General features: G+C 36.7%; 1 protein-coding gene across 5 annotated transcripts in view; it reads right to left on the reverse strand.

Annotated features, from left to right (window-relative positions):
• Positions 1 to 16,418, reverse strand: part of LOC145285919 (SEC14-like protein 5) — a 211,158-nt gene that overhangs the window by 33,319 nt on the left and 161,421 nt on the right. For all 5 annotated transcript variants that reach the window (XM_080134415.1, XM_080134413.1, XM_080134412.1 and 2 more), the window contains 2 exons: positions 8,534 to 8,779; positions 5,942 to 6,087 (listed from right to left, as the gene is read on the reverse strand). In XM_080134415.1, coding sequence (XP_079990541.1) covers positions 5,942 to 6,087; positions 8,534 to 8,779 — 392 coding nt within the window. The remainder of the gene's footprint in view (positions 1 to 5,941; positions 6,088 to 8,533; positions 8,780 to 16,418) is intronic.

Raw genomic sequence — 16,418 nt, forward strand, 5'->3', positions numbered from 1 at the left:
TTTATTCCCGGGTGACGCCAGAAAACCCAAGGATTTAAGATAGAGAAGATAAATATAGATATATTTTAATTCACTGAATGGATATATTTGTTTGTTTTTTTGTTGGAAGACCCGAGATATTTTGTTATTTGGGAAAAACTCAACAACAGGAAATGCGAGGATGTTAGATTTTTAATATATACTTACTTAGATAAAGACAGTACACTAAAATATCACGCAAATTTATCCAGTATTTTTGTTTAAACATAAAAAACAAAAATGAAATTTTATTGGTGAAATTACTCAGCTTTTTTTTTTTTCAACCTTATTAAAGCCAAGGGACATAATTCAAACTTTAATTCAAGCAAAGAGCCAACAAAGCTTCCTCCTCTCCTTATGTTAAGACTGGTTTCCAAAATTTGATTTTAATCATCACAATTAGAGCGTTTATCACGTTTTACCCCGTTATTAAAAGCTGCTTGTAAAACGAAAATAAACAAAATGGCATAAAAAAATTTTATTATATACTTATGTACAAGATTAAAAAAGACAGTACATGAAAAATTACGCAAATTCATCAAGTACTTTTTAATAAGAACAAGCCGCGCATGCGTGGTGCCCCTCTGATGCTGCATGTGAGATGACGCCACAAAAAATAGTGAAGAAATGATGAGAAGTGTGAAGGGCCAACGTTGCCTTCACATTTTTGCTAGGTTTCAGAAAAATCTAATGGATGGGGCAAAAGTTATGGGGGTAAAAAGTGTCAATTTTTTGCAATTTTAGGGCATTTGTGACCCCTTTTGAGCTCCTGGGAATGCCAAATCCCAATGAAAATGGATAAATAGTGCAGTTTCACGCCTTAATACATGTGTATTTGAATTCAGCACCATGGAAAACCACTATATAGACAAACATATAAAATTTTTGAGTAATATGAAAAAAGAGCTACAAAAAGGCATGTTTTTTTTAGCCCTAAAAGTCCCAGAGGGATGCAAACCAGAATTTTGCCAGGGTCACCCATACTGAATTCATATTAAGAACAATCGCCTCCACATTTTGGCCAAATTTCAGGAAAATCTAACAGATGGATCAAAAGTTATGGGGCAAAACGTGTCTCATTTTTAGCCATTTTGGACATTTACCAGTTAGAAATTACTTATTTTGGGCATAATGCCAGTTAGAAATTACTTATTTTGGGCATAAAATGCCAGTTAGAAATTACTCATTTTCAGCAAAATGCCAGTTAGAAATTACTCATTTTCAGCAAAATGCCAGTTAGAAATTACTCATTTTCAGCAAAATGCCAGTTAGAAATTACTCATTTTCAGCAAAATGCCAGTTAGAAATTACTCATTTTCAGCAAAATGCCAGTTAGAAATTACTCATTTTCAGCAAAATGCCAGTTAGAAATTACTTACTCATCAAATTTTATTTTAGAAAAACAAAAATACTGGATGAATTTGCACTAAATTTTGGTACATGGCTTTTTTTTTAACCTAACAGGTAAGTACAAAAAGCTTTTGTGCAACTTATATTTTTTTAATATTTGTGTAAAACTAGATAAGCACCAAAGGTAGTAAACCACTGTAGCGACAATGTGCAAATTATTATTTTTTTGTTTTTGTTTTAATCTATTTGTGTATAAGAACAATTAGTAAATGCACACCAATCATGCATGGAGTGATGTTGCTACATATGAGCTAGTGTACCAACCACAGGACTTTCTTTTTTGAACAGAGTGCAAAATAGAGTTTCTAACTTAGAATGTCTCATACTGTTTACCAAGGTTCGGAAAATGTCACGATGAACCTACAGCATTTGTACACCCCCCTCTTCAACGTAAATACCCTCAACCTTCAATCCACCTAATTAGCAGCAAAATCCTACCCTCTCATTATGGAGGTTTCTTAGCTTATTTACTTAGACTGTTTTGCCTTTGGAATTCTCTCCCTGTACTCTATTTTCCCAATAGTACTAAATAGTACAAATATAAATGTAATGTAAACAAACATCTTACTATTTAACTCTTCACCATCCCTGGCTCTTTTCCTCTATAGAGTTGGCCCACTACTATCGTAGCCATTTAACACTTCAATAGCATTATGCTTTGCTTAAAGCAAAAAAAAAAAAAAAAAACTATCACCATTATTATATAGATAACTCCTGAGTTCTTCATTGATTGTCAGGGTTAGACCAAAATATAATTTGTTATGGCAAGAATTGTTTTCGGAAAATAGTTAGACAGGAATTTTAACAAGACTCAACATTCTTAAAAATAGAAATGTTTATAGTTTGTGAATTTTAGCTGAGAGAAAGAGATAAACAATAGGTTGGAAGGTTAGATCTCACAACTGATGAGTTAAGGATACGTGTTATTTGGCATATGATGTAACAGTCAGCTGATTGGGATGTTTTAGTCAGTAAGTATCCGAGAGGGATAGATGTGCAAGGGTGCTGGGAGCAAGCACAAGCAAATAAGAATGGGATAGAGAAGGGTTTGCAAGGCTTCAAGGGACTTGGAGCACTCAACTTGACTGGACCAAAGAAATAAAATGTATATATTTATAAACGGTGATGTTGTGTGTCAGTTCCCGAGAGAATGATTCTTTATTGCAGCCCGTCTGATGATGAGGAGGTCATCCAAGAAAATGAGCCATTGGACAAAAAAAGGATAGTCCCCCAAATTAATGTTTGCAAACTGTCTTTTATACACGTATACCTGAAACACATGACGAGGTAACACAAATAGGTCATAAACGCAAATACATATATACACATCGGATATAAACATATACACCATTCCCCAATTATAGGCTGTGTTTAATCTGGTGCTGTTCGAATAAGGCAACGTAACATATATTGATTTAGTGTTGTCCAACACACACACACACACACACACACATCAAGTCACACTAAGTTTGACTTGATCAGATTTTCATGACTTTAAAAGTTTTTTTTTTTTTTTTTTACTACAGTGGAATTTCTCACAAATCAAGAGGTCCCCTTTTTCTGAGGCTAATACTTGATTTCTATATGAGATACATAGATATTCGAGTGTTATATGAAGATTCGGTTATAGTCTGCTAACATAATTTCTAACTTCTGGAAACGGTGACAAGGCAAATCGGCACTTGTACAGTTTAATCAAGACATTAAAAAATGAAAATATCAAAAAAAAAAACGTTATATTGTAGGTATCCGTTTTGAACTGAAGATCTCAAAAAAAACAAAAAATTTCACTTAATTTGATTGAGTAGTTTTTTTTGTTTTTTTACAGCGGAAAAACACGTTTTTATGACAGCACGTTGAAGGCAGACATCTTAGAATGTTTTTAAATTTTTGTTTGGATTTTATAAACGCCACGGGAGATAACTCCAGTTAAAGCGCAGACACTCCCTCCCCACAACAACTACGGATGGCAGTGATGGCTGAGAATGCAGTTAGGAGATTCGAAGTTCCTATCTGTCACGGTTACCACCTGACGAAGGCCAGAGGAATAGTTGGCCGAAACGTTGTGAATAAACAAACCAATAAAAGATGAAAAACAACTAATAAGATGAGAATAATAGTCCGAAATAAAAATAAATTAATATATATAATGCCCATCTCAAAAATGAATTCCAATTAAGGAATAATATATATACCAATTGGTACAGACCCGACTATGGAAGACCAGATAATAAATAAACGTGGATTTATAAGATCAAAGAATCCAACCTTGATCGCCCTTCAGGGCCCGTGGCGCAGTTGATAGAGACGTTGAATCTCTACAGTTCCAGATGAACATTGTCTGAAGATAGCGGTTTCAATCCCACCCAAACGTGCCAGAGGTTTACTTGGCCAAAAATGTGTTGAGACGATAACAACTACGGATGGCAGTGATGACTGAGAATGCAGTTAGGAGATTCGAAGTTCCTATCCATCGCGGTTACCACCTGACGAAGGCCAGAGGAATAGATGGCCGAAACATTGTGAATAAACAAACCAATAAAAGATGAAAAACAACTAATAAGATGAGAATAATAGTCCGAAATAAAAATAAATTAATATATATAATGCCCATCTCAAAAATGAACTCCAATTAAGGAATAATATATACTCCCTCCCCATCTTTAATTCTAGCTTTTCTTCCTAAAAATCGAACCTTTTGCTCGGTATCATAACAAATTGTTTTTTTGCTGTAAAAAAAAAAAACTACTTGATGAAATTAAGTGAATTTTTTTTCGGAGAACTTCGTTTCATAACGGATACGTACAATTTAAACTTTTTTCGATATTTTCATTTTTTAATGTCTTGATAAAACTGTACAAGTACCGGCAAATCAGTTCCTTTGCTTTTACTGTTCTTCAATATTTCTATTGTGAAGTGATTTATTGAAATCTAATATATAAAAGGCTATATATCTGTCTGTCTGTCTCCATATTTTCAAACTCTATCTCCTCCGAAACTAAAAGTCAGAGCGGCGCTAGGGTCCTCAAATGATTGAATTTTTTTACGGACCTTAATGACCTTTATGGGTCTTTTAAGGGGTCAAACATGGATCAAAATTTTCAAAATCATCTTACATTTTTATTGGTTTATTTTTAATTTTTTTAATCAGTCCATATGAGTGTCATGTTGGTACAGTGGTAACATCACCATTTTTGAATGCTATAATTTCGGTTTCAATTCTAGCTGATGGCAGCCAAATACTTTTTTTTTTTTTTTTTTCAACTTTTGAAATCACGACTCTATAATAATATATACAAAATCTGGACAAATTAAAATATCATATTTAAGCATATTTTTCTTATATCTTACTAGCTGGACACTTAACCCCAGCTAGTAAAATAGAAGAAAAGGATATTATTGAAAAATATATAATAAAAGTGTTCGAAGTTTCAGCTAATAGATATTTCATTACTGTTTTGGTGATGCACTTTGTTTTTATTTCAAAAATTCATATAATTGGTAAAAGAAGTCACACTAACTGTGAGGTGTAAAATAGATGCCATTAAATTTGTATCGTGAAGCATACCAAATTCTAAAAAAATTGTGTTGATTTGAAATGGAATGACTCAAAATACGCTAGGAAAAACATAGCCAACCCTTACGTAGAGTGACATTCACCCTCCTCCCCACACTTTTGAATGGCCTTGTGCCTAATTTATTTTATGATTATTTTACGTTTATTTCAAAGTGTAGTATCTGTATATAAATGCATTTATGAAAAAATAAAGTTTCCAACAAATTTAAGGTTATCTTAAGTAGGACAGCCCCCCCTCCCCAGTGTAAATGTGGTATTATGGTGATTAGGGGTGTGACAACAACATAGTCTTTTCATTGTTTTGTACTCTTGAGTATATATCCATTAATATCTTATGTTTTTATATAGACTGGTGTGATTCTCGGTTGATTGACTGTGTCTTACTGTGTCGGATATATACTCGAGAGTCAAAACAATGAAAAGAATATTCTGTTATCGCAGCCCTAGTGATGACAGACATGATTCTAGCCAAGAGTAGGATAAACATTTTTATCACGTTAGATTAAGCGTGACCAAAACATCCATTTTTCTCTCACACTTTCGGTGACCTTGTGTTTAATTTTTAAAATATTTTTTCTACAAATAAATTACTCAAAGTATAGTATCTGTTTTGTTGTCAACTGGAGAAGTTGGGCTTTTCTTGACTGGTGCAATTTTTTTTTTTTGTCCCATCCAGACTTTTTTTTTTTTTGAAGGGGGAGGAGGAGGTGATATCCCTGACCCTGACATAATTTTGCTCTTGTGGGCAGGAGGCAAGTAGATAAAGATTCAATATCCTTGTATATATTAAATACATTGCTCTTTTACCCATAGCTGACAGATGTTGCAGGGGTTCATACCTTTCCCAGTCATATTAGTCTATAAATGACCTGAACACTTGATTTCATAGTCTGCAATAACACACACCCTGTCCGACATATTCATATCTATACTCACTTGAACGCTTCCGATTTTAATAGTTCGGTGTAGTACATGACTTTAGATTTGTGTGAAGAAAGTGGAAAGTCAAATGAAGGTTTAGCAGAATCAAAATATTTCCACTGCAAGATATAACTGCCCGTCTGACTGGTCACTATGGAACCCTGGAAGTAAAAAAATGATATAAAAATAATCATTAAGATAAGCAACAAGTTGATGTAGTTTGCGCAATATATATATGAAATAAAATGGAGGTGGAAGGACCTGGATACTCAACGTTTATATATATATATATATATATATATATATATAGTGATGGGACAATTCCAATATTTTTCCCCTGATTCCAATATGATTACCAATTTTAAACTAAATTACCAATTCCAACATATTTAAGTATAGAGTTGCTATTTTTTTCCAATTACCAAAAAAAAAAAAAAACACACGTCAAATGTCAATGTATTTTCTCAAACGTAAAAACAAACCTGTGGGGGATGATCTATAGATTTTTAGTTTCGCTGATTGTTTAATATCAATATTATTTTTTAACATTGGAAGATTTTGTTTTAAACAAAATCAGACAAAAAAAATTACAATTAAAATAATCTTTTTGGCATTGGTTTGGTTTGGTTTGGTTTTACGGCATATCAACCTTCTTTTTTTTTTTTTTTTTATTGGTTATTTAATGCCGAATTCAGTTTTTTTTTTTTTTTTTTTTTGGAATAGATATTTTAATTTAATCAGTGAGTCAAATCAGACTTTTTGTATCATTAGGTGATGTGCTTCCTTCCTTTTTTGGGGGTGGGGTGTAAAGTTGGATTGAATTAGAGTTATATACTTTTATATAGATTTACTTTTTTCAGAAATGTTAGTATTTTGTTGGAGTTTATTTTTTTAAATAGTTCTTTCATATTGTTGACATGGTAATAATTTTGCCGGATATGCGCGAGATCGCCACAATCCAAAAGAAAGTGTTTTACTGTAAAAGGTTCTTGGCATGCAAAACATTCTGGAGGGTCTTCTTTTTTTAGCAGGAAGGAGTGGGTTATGTGCGTATGTCCTATGCGAATACGGAACAAAATCACTTCCTCTCTACGTGATCTTCTGGCATCTGGTAATCGTTCTTCTATTGTGGGCTTGATCTTGAAAAGTTTATTATTTGGACAGTTATTCCATCTTTCTTGCCATTTCTTCATAATCAGATTATTTATTTGTTGTTTGTAGTCAGAATGTGGAATTTTTATATTGCTATTAAGGAGTTTTAAAGCATTTTTGGCAGCTATGTCAGCTTTTTCATTGCCCTGAATTCCAGAATGACTGGGGATCCAGCAGAATTTGATACTTTTGTTTTGTGAGAGAGTGTGTATTTTTTGTAGCAGTTTGATGAGTAGTGGGTTATTTAAATTTTTATTCTTTAAGGATTCGAGTACCGATAGGGAGTCTGAAAAAATTATAAATTTGTTGTGGGTAAGGTCAGTGATGAGATCTAGTGCCATATCTAAGGCTGTGGCTTCGGCACTAAAAATTGAGGCATGGTCTGGTAGTCGCTTCTGTAAGGTAATGTTAGTGGATACGACTCCGCATCCGGTTTTGATGCTGTCTTTGGACCCATCTGTGTATATGTGCTGATGGTTTGGGTATTTTTCCTGAATGATAAGGAGTTTTTCTTGATAGGTTAGTGGATTTTGGCATTGGAAAATAGGAACAAATATTTCAATTTTGATGTCCCCAAAAGTTCCAATTTTTCCAATTTCTGATTCTGAATACTTGTCCCAATACTGATATATACGTAGATAATTTACAGAAGGCGCAATAAATATATAAACAAATAAAATATCAAAAGATTTTAAAAAAAATTTTTTTTAATAATGTTTATATAAAGTTTTTTTTTTTTTGTCACACTTACTTCTATTTCAAAATTATCAAACCAGACTTCTTAATATACTCAATCATGGATATGCAAGCGACTAAATAAAGGTTAACTAATTTGCATATTCTTTGAAAAACAAACTTTCATTAATTTATTCATTTTTTATTGGATGATTGGTTTCATTTAACTATTATGATCAGTTCTATTTATACATACTTTCTGCATAATTGCATAGCATTTAAAATGAAAATGTTCATATGTATTTATATACATCTATATAAGTGACCCTGTGTGTGTGTGTGTGTGTGTGTGTGTGTGTGTGTGTGTGTGTGTGTGTGTGTGTGTGTGTGTGTGTGTGTGTGTGTATATAGATGTCTCTACCAAAGTCCTCTTTGAATTTTTGATCTATTAACTTGAAACTTAATATATAGAGAATTTGGACCTATGGAATGTTTAATTGTTTCTTTTTTTATTTTGTGTTGTGCAATTCTAACTTCCCAACCTGGAATGTAAGCCTTTCTTTGTTTTTGGTAATAATTACAATTCCAGTCATTTTATGAGATACAAGAATGTAAATCAAAGTCCATCTGGAATGTATGTGTGTGTGTGTGTGTGTGTGTGTACACCTTTGATTTTACCAGCATTGTCCCGGCTCAATATCTAGGCTTTGATAAGCGGTGATTCCCTTGTAAAAAAAAAAAAAATTAATTAATAAAAGGTGTTATATGTTCAGAACTTACCTGTACACTATCTCCATCTCGACATATATGGGGTGCTTCAACAATGCTTAAATCCACACCGACTACCAAAGATTTATCTGTATACTGGACCGAGCCAATACCACCAGTGGCTCCAGTCACATGGTGAGTGTGTATTGGTTCATGTAGGTTCTTCAAACAACGGAACACAGTGAATGTGACATCTCCTTTTAAGATGTCAAAGTCCCAAGTTATTACAGAACTCTCCTGGGGAACTTGGATCAGCACCTGAAAACAAATATCGGAAATGATGCGTTGTTGCAATATTTTTGACTCATAAGAAGGGTGTGGTCCCTCAGAGTTGGGAGATTCTATTTATAAACGCTGCTGCTAGGAACCGACAAATCAAATTAATTTACGTTCTGCTATCAACCAATCAGAAACCAAAATTGCTCCATAAAAATTAAATCTTCTTTTAGCAACTCTGCATATGCTCTTCTCGTGTCAACATGAGAAGGATCTTTTGCTTTTTGGCTGCAAAATTATAATTCGTCCAGAACAGCTACCCACCGAGAATTCATCATCTCCAGGACTTGTATAGATTAACTACCCATCCGAAACTCTTCTGAAACTAAATATGGCTTACAACTCAAGAGGTTATGGTTGGTTGGTTGGTTTTGTTTTACGGCATATCAACCCTTTTCAGGTTATTTAATGCCGAATCCAAAGATTTTGAAGAAAGATTTTTTAAGAGAATATATTTGTTGTTTTCAAGTCAGTTTCTATTTAACCCATAGTTGCGACCCTAACTGATACTACTAGTCTGGGTCAGAGTGGACCTGGAAGCAATGGTAATTAAAGGGTGGCTCCACACTCCCCAAAGCCCACAAGCTGGGGCCTCACCACTCGATATAGTTTAAGGTCATATCCAGGACCAAGAGGTTATGGACCCGACGGGAGAGTTTACTTCAATGGATCAGAACCTTCACAATGCATCACTAATACAATCATTCAAAATATTAGCAAGAACACCCAATGTTCCCCGAGAATGAATGAAAACCAGTTTATTCCTACTCCCAGCCCTGAACCCCCTTTACGTCTCAATCACTGAGTTAGTAAAGTTGTGAACATAATTTTCCTCTCCCCAATTGACCATTTAAATGCGTTGGAGTATATCTTTCTTGCAGTCTTTTAGTCTTATTGGATTCCAAGACAAGAATTCATCTATTCTGGTGGAGTATCCAGCTTCATGCTGTCACTTGAAGTAACATCTCTTGGAGAAGATACATCATTCCTCATTAAAGCAAATGTGGGTTAGCCATACAGAGTAGATTTTATTTGGGCCACGAATATTATGCGATTTTAAATATTTGGTCAGAGTTTATTTGTAGGGAGAAGTAACCCCATGCGAGGTTCTCCAGACAAACCCTTGTACAGAGAGACGTTAGACACAAAGATAGTGTCTAGTAGGCATTCAAGTTCTCTTCACTACCAACATCTAAAACAAAATGTTAAACCAAATATGATTTTTTTTTTTTAATTAGTATCATTTTCAATTTTCAAATAAATAAAAAGAATATAAGGCTTTTATTGTTTGTGATTTTTTTTTTTTTTTTTTTTTTTTTTTTACACAGGAATCACCACTTATCAAAGCTCTGAGGCCACTCGAGGATAAGGGTTAATGGGTATACATTAGTCAATGTGATAATTTCCCACACTCCTTATCTGAGACTAGACCTAGATTCCACGAACAAAGGTTCTTTCTTAGAACTGCACGCCTGTGGAACTATCTTCCGATTGCCTGCTTTCCAGTTGATTACAATCTGATTGTCTTCAAGTCCAACATAAACAAGTTCTTTATGAACCGTCCCTCTAAGTAATCCAATTTACAAAATTCCCACTACTTATGTTTACTACGCTATAATCATATTGACTAACGTATACCCATTAACCCTTATCCTCGAGTGGCCTCGTGGCCTTCATAAGTGGTGATTCCTGTGTAAAAAAAAAATAAAAAATAGGACGATGCTAATAAAATTATAGATTTTGGTCTAAATACAAATACCAATCAATTCATTTATTGTGGACTATTATCCTCATCTTTTTTTTTAGTTATTGTTTCACATTTCAGCCAACTATTTCTATGGCCTTTTTCAGGTGGTAGCCGCGATGGGATAGGAACGACAAATCTCCCAACTGCATCCTCAGTAATTACTGCCTTCCATAGTTGTTTTTTTATTTATTTATTTTTTACATGGGGGGTCACCACTTATCAAGGCTCGAAGGCCACTCAAAGATAAGGGTTATTGCGTGTACAGTAATCAATGAGATAGTATTGTAGTAATCATTAGTATTGGGGTTTTGATAGTGTGTCTTACTTAAGGGGGCGGTTTGTCAGGAGTTTGTTTATGTTGGACTTGAAGACGTCCAAGTTGTAGTCAGGTGGGAAACAGGCAAGCAGCAGAGAGTTCCACTGGCGTACAGTTCTAAGAAAGAAGCTTTGCTCATGGAATCTACGTTTGGATTTAGGCACAGATAAAGAGCGGGAAAAATTATTGACAGTAGTTTCAACCAGATGGGTGTTTCTCGTGAAAGATTGGTGAGGAGGGGGGACGAGGGATTGGAGCTCAGACGAGCACCTGCCATGGAAATAACGATAAAACAAAGACAGGCTCGCAACGTCTCTTCTGTGGGAGAGAGGTTGCAGGGAAGAGAAATGGGCATCCCCCACTAAGCCATGAAGTCTATTTTGTACTCCGTTGTTGTTGTCGTCTCACCGATTTACCATAGTTGTGTCGTGAGATGACAACAACTATGGAAGGCAGTAATTGCTGAGGATGCAGTTAGGAGATTCGGAGTTTCTATCTCGTCGCGGTTACCACCTGACGAAGGCCAGTGGAATAGTTGGCCGAAACGTTGTGAAACAATCCAAAGAAAAGATGAGGATAATAGTCCGCAATAAATAAAATTAATAAATAATACTCATCTCAATAATGAATTCCAATTAAATAATATATATATATCAATTCCAATCCTTTAAATATTTCTAAATATAGAGTTGTTAATTTTTATTTTATTTTATTTTTTTCAGGTTACTGTAAAAACCCACATAACATTGTGCATCTATTTTCATAAATGTGAAATACACATGTGGGGGTTGATCTAAAACATTTATCAGCAAAAAAAAATTAAGATAATCGTTTTTAGCATTAAAAAAAAAAAAAAAATGAGCCCAATTTTTCTGATTCCGACTTTTCCAAATCAGATTAATCGGATCAAGAACAGTAATTATGTTTCTTCAGTTTATTTAATATATTAAAAACTCAAAAAAATAACCGTGAAATTTTTAAACTGGAGAATGAAAAAATGATTTCTGGTCTATATCAAAGTTTAGAATTGAAATTGTGTTTACATTCTTTTGCAAACTGTTATCCTCATCTTCATAGATGTTATTTCACCGCATTCCTCTGCCCTTTTTCAGGTGGTTAATCGCGACGAGATAGTAACGCTGAGTCTTGTAAGAGTATCCCCACCCGAGTATTACTACTTTCCATAGTTGTTGTCTCACCATATTTTGGCACACTAATCCTCTGACCTGCTTTTGAATAGGATTGAAACTGCTATCTTCAGACAATGCTCACCTAGAACCATATAGACTCAATGTCTTTATTTTTTGTGCAAAGTTTATATGGTTCCAAAAAACAACATGGTCTCAGAGTGGTTGGTTGTTTTTTTTTTACGACATATAAACCCTTTTCAGGTTGTTTAATGCCGAATCCAAAGATTTTGAAGAAAGATTTTAATAGAATATATTTGTTGTTTTCAAGTCAGTTTCTATTTAACACGTAGTTGGGACCCTAACAGGTACTACCACTCCGGGTCAGAGTAAACCTGGGAGCAATGGCAATTAAAGGGTGGCTCCACACTCCCCAAAGCCCGCAAGCTGGTTAGAAATTTATCCTTAGCCAAACGTGTGTTCGTCAATTCTCATTTTGATTAGTTACAATTTACGCTTCTTGATAAATTCTTGATGTTTTAGCACTTATACAATATGACGCACAGATGTTAAAATAAATTAAGAGAAAAACACTTTGATATACTATCATCTAATGAGAAAAAAAAATAATTGCCAACATGCGTACAATTTTTTAGATTTGTCTTGTTATGCAAATTGATGCACATCAAACTCCATTAGAAATCATCTTACATAGACATGTACTGAGATCGGCACTCACTTTCTCAGAGCTTCCAGGCACAACTGGTCCTGACTACACTACCAGGCACATCTAGCCCTGCAAATGCTGTTAGACACAACTAATCCTTCAAACGCGCCTAGACACAACTAATCCTTCAAACGCGCCTAGACACAACTAATCCTTCAAACGCGCCTAGACACAACTAATCCTTCAAACGCGACTAGACACAACTAATCCTTCAAACGCGCCTAGACACAACTAATCCTTCAAACGCGCCTAGACACAACTAATCCTTCAAACGCGCCTAGACACAACTAATCCTTCAAACGCGCCTAGACACAACTAATCCTTCAAACGCGCCTAGACACAACTAATCCTTCAAACGCGCCTAGACACAACTAATCCTTCAAACGCGCCTAGACACAACTAATCCTTCAAACGCGCCTAGACACAACTAATCCTTCAAACGCGCCTAGACACAACTAATCCTTCAAACGCGCCTAGACACAACTAATCCTTCAAACGCGCCTAGACACAACTAATCCTTCAAACGCGCCTAGACACAACTAATCCTTCAAACGCGCCTAGACACAACTAATCCTTCAAACGCGCCTAGACACAACTAATCCTTCAAACGCGCCTAGACACAACTAATCCTTCAAACGCGCCTAGACACAACTAATCCTTCAAACGCGCCTAGACACAACTAATCCTTCAAACGCGCCTAGACACAACTAATCCTTCAAACGCGCCTAGACACAACTAATCCTTCAAACGCGCCTAGACACAACTAATCCTTCAAACGCGCCTAGACACAACTAATCCTTCAAACGCGCCTAGACACAACTAATCCTTCAAACGCGCCTAGACACAACTAATCCTTCAAACGCGCCTAGACACAACTAATCCTTCAAACGCGCCTAGACACAACTAATCCTTCAAACGCGCCTAGACACAACTAATCCTTCAAACGCGCCTAGACACAACTAATCCTTCAAACGCGCCTAGACACAACTAATCCTTCAAACGCGCCTAGACACAACTAATCCTTCAAACGCGCCTAGACACAACTAATCCTTCAAACGCGCCTAGACACAACTAATCCTTCAAACGCGCCTAGACACAACTAATCCTTCAAACGCGCCTAGACACAACTAATCCTTCAAACGCGCCTAGACACAACTAATCCTTCAAACGCGCCTAGACACAACTAATCCTTCAAACGCGCCTAGACACAACTAATCCTTCAAACGCGACTAGACACAACTAATCCTTCAAACGCGCCTAGACACAACTAATCCTTCAAACGCGCCTAGACACAACTAATCCTTCAAACGCGCCTAGACACAACTAATCCTTCAAACGCGGCTAGACACAACTAATCCTTCAAACGCGGCTAGACACAACTAATCCTTCAAACGCGCCTAGACACAACTAATCCTTCAAACGCGCCTAGACACAACTAATCCTTCAAACGCGGCTAGACACAACTAATCCTTCAAACGCGCCTAGACACAACTAATCCTTCAAACGCGCCTAGACACAACTAATCCTTCAAACGCGCCTAGACACAACTAATCCTTCAAACGCGCCTAGACACAACTAATCCTTCAAACGCGCCTAGACACAACTAATCCTTCAAACGCGCCTAGACACAACTAATCCTTCAAACGCGCCTAGACACAACTAATCCTTCAAACGCGCCTAGACACAACTAATCCTTCAAACGCGCCTAGACACAACTAATCCTTCAAACGCGCCTAGACACAACTAATCCTTCAAACGCGCCTAGACACAACTAATCCTTCAAACGCGCCTAGACACAACTAATCCTTCAAACGCGCCTAGACACAACTAATCCTTCAAACGCGCCTAGACACAACTAATCCTTCAAACGCGCCTAGACACAACTAATCCTTCAAACGCGCCTAGACACAACTAATCCTTCAAACGCGCCTAGACACAACTAATCCTTCAAACGCGCCTAGACACAACTAATCCTTCAAACGCGCCTAGACACAACTAATCCTTCAAACGCGCCTAGACACAACTAATCCTTCAAACGCGCCTAGACACAACTAATCCTTCAAACGCGCCTAGACACAACTAATCCTTCAAACGCGCCTAGACACAACTAATCCTTCAAACGCGCCTAGACACAACTAATCCTTCAAACGCGCCTAGACACAACTAATCCTTCAAACGCGCCTAGACACAACTAATCCTTCAAACGCGCCTAGACACAACTAATCCTTCAAACGCGCCTAGACACAACTAATCCTTCAAACGCGCCTAGACACAACTAATCCTTCAAACGCGCCTAGACACAACTAATCCTTCAAACGCGCCTAGACACAACTAATCCTTCAAACGCGCCTAGACACAACTAATCCTTCAAACGCGCCTAGACACAACTAATCCTTCAAACGCGCCTAGACACAACTAATCCTTCAAACGCGCCTAGACACAACTAATCCTTCAAACGCGCCTAGACACAACTAATCCTTCAAACGCGCCTAGACACAACTAATCCTTCAAACGCGCCTAGACACAACTAATCCTTCAAACGCGCCTAGACACAACTAATCCTTCAAACGCGCCTAGACACAACTAATCCTTCAAACGCGCCTAGACACAACTAATCCTTCAAACGCGCCTAGACACAACTAATCCTTCAAACGCGCCTAGACACAACTAATCCTTCAAACGCGCCTAGACACAACTAATCCTTCAAACGCGCCTAGACACAACTAATCCTTCAAACGCGCCTAGACACAACTAATCCTTCAAACGCGCCTAGACACAACTAATCCTTCAAACGCGCCTAGACACAACTAATCCTTCAAACGCGCCTAGACACAACTAATCCTTCAAACGCGCCTAGACACAACTAATCCTTCAAACGCGCCTAGACACAACTAATCCTTCAAACGCGCCTAGACACAACTAATCCTTCAAACGCGCCTAGACACAACTAATCCTTCAAACGCGCCTAGACACAACTAATCCTTCAAACGCGCCTAGACACAACTAATCCTTCAAACGCGCCTAGACACAACTAATCCTTCAAACGCGCCTAGACACAACTAATCCTTCAAACGCGCCTAGACACAACTAATCCTTCAAACGCGCCTAGACACAACTAATCCTTCAAACGCGCCTAGACACAACTAATCCTTCAAACGCGCCTAGACACAACTAATCCTTCAAACGCGCCTAGACACAACTAATCCTTCAAACGCGCCTAGACACAACTAATCCTTCAAACGCGCCTAGACACAACTAATCCTTCAAACGCGCCTAGACACAACTAATCCTTCAAACGCGCCTAGACACAACTAATCCTTCAAACGCGCCTAGACACAACTAATCCTTCAAACGCGCCTAGACACAACTAATCCTTCAAACGCGACTAGACACAACTAATCCTTCAAACGCGACTAGACACAACTAATCCTTCAAACGCGACTAGACACAACTAATCCTTCAAACGCGACTAGACACAACTAATCCTTCAAACGCGACTAGACACAACTACCCTTTAAAAGGCGACTAGACAACTAGCCCTCACTACATGGTTAGACACAGCTAGTCTCCCCCCCATTACACAACAATGCCAATTCTAAAAGGAAAAAGTCCAGCTTGATTCATAACTTGATATTCTCCATAACTTAACGAATCATATTTTAATCTCTCCATTTCACAAAAAATTTTCACAAAATCCAATTTTT

Source organism: Euprymna scolopes, chromosome 10, assembly GCF_053919585.1.
Source record: "Euprymna scolopes isolate OS-2025 chromosome 10, ASM5391958v1, whole genome shotgun sequence".
Classification (NCBI taxonomy): Eukaryota; Metazoa; Mollusca; class Cephalopoda; order Sepiida; family Sepiolidae; genus Euprymna; species Euprymna scolopes.